The 10,008-nt window shown below is 36.6% G+C and overlaps 1 protein-coding gene across 1 annotated transcript; it reads left to right on the top strand.

Annotated features, from left to right (window-relative positions):
- The first annotated feature begins 3,835 nt into the window (after positions 1-3,835).
- LOC132141134 (ceramide-1-phosphate transfer protein-like) lies at positions 3,836-9,957 on the top strand. Its single transcript, XM_059550391.1, has 4 exons — positions 3,836-4,305; positions 5,293-5,351; positions 5,510-5,682; positions 8,049-9,957. The coding sequence occupies exons 1-4, from the start codon at positions 4,236-4,238 to the stop codon at positions 8,686-8,688; spliced, it is 942 nt and encodes a 313-aa protein (XP_059406374.1). The 5' UTR covers positions 3,836-4,235; the 3' UTR covers positions 8,689-9,957.
- Positions 9,958-10,008: the final 51 nt, after the last annotated feature.

The following is a 10,008-nucleotide window of genomic DNA, read 5'->3' as shown; positions in this document are numbered from 1 at the left end:
CAAGTTCATAACTGTGAGTTATGAAAGATGCCTGAGTGGTGATATCAAATACATAACTGTCGAGCGTGTCAGGTTTTAAATTATTTATGAAGTCCAGCACATACTGTGACAACTGACACTATAGGTTGGTTTTAAAGCATGGCTGCACATCAAAGAAAACATTTTTAATAAAATGGGCTCCATGATCTACAGGATTTTTCAGTAATCTTATGCACAGCAGGAGAGGTCAGTCTCTTTGATGTCATTCTCTTAAATTATATTATGACACATTCAAGTTGTTTATTTCATGCATTTTTGTTTTGTTTACATTCTGTATGAGCCAAATAGCATACAAATTTATTGCTTTGCCAGTTGCTGGCCACTGGGCTTAAGTGGTACACGGTACATGGGCTTAAGTGTCACTGGATTGCAAAGCTTGTTGGTAGACTTACCGGAGCATGAATTCCTGTCTCCTTTGTGTACTATTAATATGACCTGTAATTGAACCGTGTTCCATGTGGGTAACCGGAAACGCCACATCCGGGGAAACATGGGTTTGCACTGTCTTTGACAAATGAGAACGTCAGAAATGCATATAAACATATTTTTTTGTTTTGTTTAGATTTTCGAAATTTATCTTACCACAATGTACTTATCATCTTGGGTCCAGAGGTCTCAAAACAGACTAATTTCACCACTCAGCATGTAGCAAACATTCTAATTTGTCTGAAAAGCCTTCTGCACGAATGTTGGAGGATATTAGGGTTTGGCCTCAACCTCCTCCACATTTACTCCTTCTCTCTCTCTTCGTTTGGCTTGATTACTTTTTATCAGGGGTCGCCACAGCGGAGTGATCCACACAACCAATTTGGCACGTTTTATGCTGGATGTCCTTCCTGCTGCAAACCAGCCCTGTTATTATTGGGAGGCCTGAGAGGGCACGAACTCGTGTCCCCCAGTGTTGGGACACACTCACTCATTCACACACACACAATCACTCACTAATTATGACCAATTTAACTTTTTTTTTCCACATTTACTCCTTCTAATGAATTAAAGGGGTCATATGACGTTGCTAAAAATAACAATATTTTGTGTATTTGGTGTAAGGCAATATGTTTATACGGTTTAAGGTTATTTATTATTATTACTTATATATTATTATTTTCCACATAATATACATTATTGTTGCTCCTCTATGCCCCGCCTTCTGAAATGCATTGATTTTTTACAAAGCTTATCGTTCATAAAAAAAAGGTATACACTGATTGGCCAGCTATCCAGTGCATTGGCCAAATACATCAAGCATGTGATGGAATGTTATGCCCCTTAACATACTGTCATGCCATGTGTCCCGGCACGACAAGACAAAAACAATAAAACCCATTATAAACGAGGTATTTGTTACAACCAGTGGGGACATAATCACTGATTATAATGACTTATACTGTTCAAGATGTATACATGTTTGATATGCAAGATGTTGTGTTGCATATCGCGCTGCGTAAACAAAACCATGTCTGCATTTTTGATTGGAGAAATGACAAACAAGCGCTAACGTTACTCTACACTGCTCAAAACTTGCATTTAAAGGTCCCGTTTTTCGTGCTTTTTTGAAGCTTTGATTGTGTTTTCAGTGAGCAATATAACATGTGTTCATGTTTCGCGTGTAAAAAAACACAGTATTTTTCACACAATTCACTTATCTGTATACCGCTGTTTTCACTGTCATAAAAACGGGCTGATGACTTCCTTGTTCCATAAAGTCCCTCCTTCAGAAATACGTAACGAGTTCTGATTGTGCCAGCGGTTCCTGTGTTGTGAGCACGCTGCCCTCCTGGAAACGCGATTGGACTATTTTTGAGAAGCAAGCGGGCAGGAGCATGTGCTGGAGATGTACTTATAATCACAGGAACGTTTTTACTGACGAGATGTGCATGAAAATCGCATTCGATTTTTTACACAGCCCTAATTAAAATATCTCGCTTGGCATTGAACTTTGAGCTTTAGAATTTTACAGATATTTTTTATACTCTGACAACCACATTACACACTAACTAAAGTTTAAAACATGGGATCACGAAGAACGGGACCTTAAAATAATCACTTTCTAGCTGTGTCCTCTTTTGGAAGGCCAAACCAAGTAGTTTTGCTTTTACAACGAAACACACAGCGTCTTCACAACATGGCCACTGCAGCAATCGCGAGAATTAAAGTTACGCCTTCTTTCTTTGCGTGAACAGTTTAGGTAGGAGTGGTTGACTCTTGACTTTTATAAAGAGTATCTCTTCGTATTTGAGACTTTAGTCTTTGCAACTTTACAAATCTTCTTCATGTACCAAGAGCTTGTAACACTCCAAAGAGAAAGGAAAAATTTAAATTGGATCATATGACCCCTTTAAATGTTTTTTTTTTTTATGTCCAGTAGGGGAAGCTTCAAGCTACACACTAAAATAAGACAAACAAGAACAGCTTGCAACTGTATAGCTCTATTTCTCCTTTTTCTTCTTCATTTAACACGGTTAATTTGGTGAAAACTGAAATTTTAAGGACTTATTTTTTTAATAAACACAATCATTATTTCTAAGATATATATTTCAGCTTTTATAAATTTATTTTCACAATTTAGAAGTTTGACTCAAATGCTTGTATTGAATGATTTTATATTCTACCAGTGATAAAACTGTGGTAGGTGTTTTGTGAAGAATTGTTATGGAGCCTTTGATCTTCTTTATGAAAACAGACCGTGTTTATGATTTCTACTATATGTTTGAAGTTTAAATATGTTTTTTTTTTTTTTGAGTTTTTATATTTGGACAGTTTTGTTATGAAGACATGGCAACTCCTGGACCCTGGTTGAGAACTAGAACTGTGTACTGTTCTTGAATTGATTGTGTTACTCTGGAGATTGAAAAAAAACCAAAAAACTCTTGGTTAGATTACAGAATCTTCCAAACAGTGTTGGGAATCCAAAGTCCATTGTAGAAAATCTATGAAAAAACACCTATTGTGTTATGTTATTTAATGTATGAATGATAAGTTCATTTTTATGAAAAACAAAAACATTTTTATTGATGTGTCTTTGCATTTAATATACCATCGTTCGAGATAAGAATAATTTAATCATGAGGCGGGAAATGACATTGATAATCAGTAACCTGTAGCGTGCGTATGTGTGAGTTAATGATAGCCTTCAGATAATGTCACCCTTGATGAATGCCTATGATTGCTTTAGTGTAAATGAACAGACGTCTATAAATCAGCAGTTGGGCCTAAATATAGTGTCACAGAGACAAACTGCTAATGCCTTCAGGCATACTTTGTCAAACTGGGACACTGAAATTCATCAGCTTTCAAACCAGAGGGGTGGGTTTTTAGGACATGACAGCTTTTTTAAGGTGCTCACTGACATTTCAGGTCACAGTGACTGTCCAGTGTCCAGCACTGGCCTTGTCATTCAGTCCACCCAATTTGAATATACAAACATGATGGTGTCTTTTCATCAGCTTTACTATGATAAACAAATATATAATACTAAACTAAGGTAATTAAAGAAGAAAACACACCAACATTATTTAGTTGCCTAACCAGAATATTTAAATTCAACATTTGAATATGACGCATTTGAATTCAACATTTGAATGGGGAATTTGAATCTTTCAAATGAAGAAACCTCTCTTTTTCACTCAGAGATACACATGTTGGGTAAAAAAAAACTTCCCTTGTGGATTCCAGGATTTCACTATTTATTTGTGACATGTGTTGTACAAATGTGTGTGTCTGAGTAAAGGTTACTGCAGGTTGCTTAGGGCTTGCCTAATAAGGAATGATTTGTTGTTGCTGTCTAATCTATGGACTCTGAGATTGCACAACAACACTGGGAACTGACAATACAGACAGAGCAGGAAAGGAGACGAAAGAAAGAAAACAGCATAATGCAAAAATCTGTTTAACATAAGTTTGACCGGTGGACTAACCTTAGTATACAGGAAGAGAGGAGTAGCACAAAACAAGAAGTTACATACAGACTGTGTCTGTCTTGTAGTGTGAACACATGAGGGCAAGAATTTGCTTACCAACTTGGGGTTGAGTGAAGATTGAAACCATTCAAAAACTGACAATCACACTGTGTAAGAGAAGAAAGGTACTGAGCACAGTGGTGTGAAGATGCTCAGGAGAGAGTCTGGAAGCACATAAACTGAGAAGGAAGTTGGGCCCCTGACAAGACGCAGCAAGGAGGAGGATAGTGGATCATTATGGGAGTCAAATGCTGTGCTTTTGTTGCCATTGTCTTCATCCTCCTTTTGCTTGGCTCCATGTGGCTCCGTAAGTTTTACTAGTTCTTTGTAAATTTTCCTTTGACAGACTGAATGTAATATATTTGGTTAGTTTTTCGGACACACCAAAGCTACTTTATTTCACTGTGGGGTCAGGTTAATAGATTTTTGAGATGCTACTTTATTATTTAAATAAATATTCAATCAATCATATCAATATCAGTTTTGGTTATATTGAGTTATATTTGTCCATCAGTACCTGTTACAGTAAAGCTGACAGACTATAACTCATCAAGAAAATAAACATATAAAGATATGTTATAACAGATATTTGACCTGAATTCACATCTTAAATAGATTCATGAGAGAAGTTTGGGCATCTGAAACATATTTATATGTGAGAGTTCCTGTAGCTCAAGCGGTAGAGGTTGGGGATTTGAATCCCAGGGAACACATCTTAGGAGAAAATAGCTTGAATGCAATATAAGTCACTTTTAAGCGTCTGCTAAATGCATAAATTTAATTTCATTAAATTTTAAATGCTTGCTAAATACATACATTTAATTTAATTTTAAATGCTGAATACTTTATAGATTTTGTGTATGATTCATTCATGAATCAGAATTATGTAATTCTCAAGTTCATCTCACTGGCTCAATAATATGGTCTCTGTGAAAATTATTTCTAAATTTAGTTTTCTATGAAATAAAGTAAATAAAATGGTTTAATGAATTAATAAACAATGACATAATTTGTGTTTATTTTGGAGGTAACTACTTGTATAATATTAAGATAAATATTTACACTGGAAAACTTTATCTCACTTAAGTCAGTAACACAGTTCAAAGATCTTCTGGATGGGTTTATGTGAAAGCCTAATCAATTTATGATCCTGACTTTCAGTATTTTTTTAAACCTTCACTAAAAAATGAGTTTATGTGATATATATATGTATATTATATATATATTAGCCTGCTATTTCTTCCGTTTAAAATTATTTATTCTCCCATTACACATCCTCTGTATCTCATTGTAGATGGGAATCTGGCAGACCACTGGAATACTTGTCCAAAGGCTTATAGTATAAAAAACAAGGTAAGAGGGGTGAATTACAACAGAGAACACAAAATAACTCAAGTGTCTTTTTTAATATACGCAGAGCTGCTAACAGAAACTTTGCCCATTCATTTTATGACATCACCCTCCTCTGAAATCTCCGTACCTCACTTATCCATTTCTTCTTGTTTTCTCAGATTCTGTCTTTTATTAGAGTTAATCATTCAGATGACGAAGTGGCTCCACTAAGGGTGTGTCCTGGTCAGAGGTTTCAGGTTGCTGATTTGCTGGCTCACCTGCAGGCAGCTCCAGTCTCAGCCAATGATGTTCTGCTAAAGCCGTACCTGGCAAGCTGGGATGAGCTTATCAAGTAAATTAACACACATAATTGCATCTCATCATATAGCAAAAAAAATTAGTCAGGCGAGAATGCAGAATGATCCAGAGTGTAATGTTTCTTTTTAACAACACTTAAAACAACAACTAAATTGATAATGAGTAACTAAAACAGTATTGCAGATCACTGAGTGTACTTCGTTCCCACAGCAAATAGCCTATATTTCTGGTCAAAGGCAAAGCAAGTATATATCGTTGAGCATCTCCAAGCAACCCACTATTCTCTTGTCGTCACCTACTGGCGTATAGGTGTAACTTTCAGAAAGAGATACTAGCTACAGTGGGAAGATATAATTATTTGATCCCCTGCTGATTTTGAAAGTTTGCCCACTTGCAAAAAAAATGAATGGTCTGTACTTTTTATGGTAGGTTTATTTTAATGGATAGAGACAGAATACCAACCAAAGAAATCCAGAAAAAAACACATTATATAAAGGTTAGAGATTGATTTGCATTTCAGTGAGTGAAATAGGCCTAATTATTTCTAACCAGCAAGAATTCTGGCTCCCACAGATTGGTTATGTGCCCATGTGGAACACAGATTAGTTCTGTCACTTTAAGAAGTTACTGTCAGCTCGTTAGGTGTATAAGACACCTGTCCACACAATCTGTATCTTCCATACAAAATTCTCCCACCACCATGGGCAAAACCAGTGAGCTGTCAAAAGATGTCAAGACAAGACTGTACATCTGCACAAGGCTGGAATGGGTTACAAGATCATCAGCAAGAAGCTTGGGACAAGGGGACAACTATTGGTGTGATTATTCAGAAATGGAAGAAATACAAAACAACCATCAAACGGCCTTGGTCTGGAGCTCCATCCAAGATTTTGCCTCGTGGGGTAAGGATGATCATGAGAAAGGTGAGGGAGCTTGTTAATGATCTTAAAGCAGTTGGGAACACACTCATCAAGCAAAACATTGGTAACACACTACGCCGCAATAGACTGAAATCCTGCAGGCCCGTTTAAAGTTTGCCAATGAACATCTAAATGATGCAGAGAAGGCTTGGGAGAAAGTGCTGTGTTCAGATGAGACCAAAATTGATTTCTTTGGCATTACCTCGACTCACTGTGTTTGGAGGGAGAGAAATGCTGACTATGACCCCTACAACACCATCTGTACAGTCAAGCACGGGGGTGGAAACATTATGCTTTGGGGATGTTTTTCTGCTAAGGGTACAGGACAACCTTACGCTTTGATGGGCAAATGGACTGGGGTGGGGGGTTATGTACTGTAAAATATTGGACGAAAACCTCCTTTCCTCAGCCAGAACACTGAAGATGGGTCATGGATGGGTCTACCAGCATGATAATGAACCAAAACATACCACCAAGGCAACAAAGGTGTGGCTCGAGAAGAAGCCCATTAAGGTCATGGAGTGGCCTAGCCAGGGTCCAGACCTCAATCCTATAGAAAATCTGTGGAGGGAGCTGAAACTTCGAGTTGCCAAGTAACCTTAATGATTTAGAGAGGATCTGTAAAGAGGAGTGGATCGAAATCCCTCCTGATGTGTGCAAACCTGGTGACCAACTACAAAAAACATCTTACCTCTGGGCTTGCCAACAAGGGTTTCTGCAGGTCAAGTGCTAAGTCATGTTTTGCTTGGGGGACAAAAACTTGTTTTAGTCACTGAAATTAAAAAATCAATTTCTAACCTATATATAATGCGTTTTTTTCTAGATTTTTGGGTTGGTATTCTGTCTCTAAACATTAAAATAAACCTACCAAAAAAAATTACTCTTCGGTCTACTTTTCGCATACAGGATTTTTATGAATACTGTGAGTTCGGACACATACAGTATGCTTTTTGGATGCAGGGGCAGTAAAATCCTTACCAATAATGCAGAATATGATTGTTTGGTTTGAACACGCAAACACAAACATGCAGACTGATAAAGACAGTGAAAAGTCCAAGTGTGTTTAGACTGTATACTCTATATTCCCAAAAGTATTGGGACACACCTTCTAATGAAAAGGTTTGACTTTATTTTACTTGATTTTAGTAATTTCAGCACACATCTTAATGTTTAAGCAGATAATGACATTCTAGGGAATTGAGTGATTCTATCTTTATAGCAACAGTTTGAACATGACCCTTTTCTATTCTAACATGATAATGTCTCTATCATTAAATGCTTAAACATTAAGATTTGAAATTACTAAAGCAGTCAAACCTGTTAATTAGATGAAGGTGTCCCAATACTCCTGGCAATATAGTGTATGTATTGGAATGCGAGTTGACCAATCAAATTTGAAAAAAAAAAAAAACAACTTTTTGATCTATATGAGTAGAAAAATACACATTAAAAATGTATCTCATTTGTCTGTGCATTTAAGGTTTTTGGAAGCCTTGGGGCCAATGGTGGGTTTAATTTCACAAGAAATTGAGTCGAAAACTGCCATCATCCGTGACCTGGCCCAAAAAGCGGAGAAAGAGCCAAAGAACAAAATGAAAGAAAGAAAAAGAATGCAGCAGCAAAGTGACCCAGTCTTAATGATATCTCATAACAGCTCTTCAGACTACTCTGAAATGAATCACAGCCCCTTATTTGGTTACACTTCTGTTCGGTCTATGATTAAATGGGAGCTGGAGAACGGTTTGGTGGACTTCCACAAGCAGACAAACTCGGGCTGCAGGACTCTTTTGCGCTTGCATCGTGCTCTGCTCTGGCTACAAAATTTCTTGTTGGAACTGGGGAAGGACACAACTGAAGGAGAGCATCTACGAAGCCCTTCTGACCTATGCAAAGAAACTTACCAGCGCACACTGGCCCACCATCACACCTGGTGGGTAAGGAAAGCAGCGGAGCTGGCCTTTCTTGCTATGCCTGAACGACCTTATTTCTACCAGTTGGTGTGTGTGGAAACACAGGCAGAAGCTGCTGTAGTGCTGAACAGGATAGTGAGATCAATAGAAGAAGTCTACAAGAGAAATGAAGTCGCTCTACAGGAACACAGCATGCTGGACCTACCCTGAGCGTAAAAGGAAATAGAGGGAAAATCATGGGAGTGGGACCAACTTAGAGAATAGGGCATTAAATTATAAGCCTGGAGCTTTGAACCCTTAAGAGATAAATACTTATCCAGGCTGATTTATTTGGTCTTATATAATCAAAGAAATATCCGTTTTCTTAAAGATTTAGTTTTTAGTTTTTATTTTACCAAATTCATGAAAACTGGAATGGGCCATTTTTATTCTTTATCTGTAGTAAAAACAGTTGCCAAGTAAGAAAAATGAAACAAATATTTCACTATTAAAATATTAAATTCACAATTACACTATTACAGCTTTGTTGTTAAACAACTAAATATGCAGTATACTGTTGGTGCTAATGAATGACCACTGTCCAATACTTGAGTACCTTTTGCATAAAGAGAACACAACAAACCGATAACACACATTTTTATAGTAACTAGGGAATGGATACAAATAATTGACTGGTAAATACTGTGTTCAGTTCTGTGTTCAGTGTTCAGAGAAATTGGAAAAAAGCTGTGCATTGTTTCTTGTGAAGTTATTAGCAGTTTTCAGGTTTGCACCATAATAGCACTAGTCGATTGTGAAAGATGCAGTAATGCATGCATGCTCAGCAAATGGACAGATTAGTCCAAAGTCCTGTTTTAACAGAAGACCATTTTTACAATCTTTATGCTTATCGAAAGCAGTTTTATAATGGCGTGACTGATACCTGATGATTGTTTAGGGGATATTCTCACATGCACACCTACATTTGTTTTGATATCATGACATTACATAAATTAGATAGCAATCCAACTTCTTTTTTTGGTATCTAAAAGTGGCTCTATACGTAGAGCACGGAGGTGTTTAGACAAGTCTGCTTAATTATATTTATAACTTAAGATTTTTTTAATGCTACTGACATGCACTATAGAAACATATGGATTATAAAATTAATGAGAGAATACTGTATGACTATAAAAATATTAATCATTTATAACAACAACAGCAAAAAAAATGAACCAAACTGTCAAGTACCCTTTCAAAAGGTACACTTTAGGTAATATGTAATTTAAGTACTAATATGTATAATTTATGGGTAAATAAGATACAGAGATGTACCTTTAAGCTTTCATATCTCAGGGTATTTTCTGGAAGTGTATTGTATTAACGTATGACATCATATAATTATGTCTCATTACCTCACATTACGTCACATACTGTATGTATATTATTCCAGGAAGCCAAAGTTAATGCAAATAAAACAAGGTCTTCAAATCAAATCCATTTAAGAGACAACTCTTTGAAAAGTCTTACAGGCTGCTGTTACTAATGTGC

This window comes from Carassius carassius, chromosome 5 (assembly GCF_963082965.1).
Source record: "Carassius carassius chromosome 5, fCarCar2.1, whole genome shotgun sequence".
Lineage (NCBI taxonomy): Eukaryota > Metazoa > Chordata > Actinopteri > Cypriniformes > Cyprinidae > Carassius > Carassius carassius.
This window is presented reverse-complemented; position numbering and strand designations above follow the sequence as displayed.

Bases quoted from the DNA above. Each gene is read 5' to 3' on its own strand.
- LOC132141134 (XM_059550391.1), top strand. From the start codon at position 4,236: ATGGGAGTCAAATGCTGTGCTTTTGTTGCCATTGTCTTCATCCTCCTT. The intron at 5,352-5,509 runs GTAAGAGGGGTG...TTGTTTTCTCAG, and splicing joins CTTATAGTATAAAAAACAAG to ATTCTGTCTTTTATTAGAGT. The intron at 5,683-8,048 runs GTAAATTAACAC...TGTGCATTTAAG, and splicing joins AGCTGGGATGAGCTTATCAA to GTTTTTGGAAGCCTTGGGGC.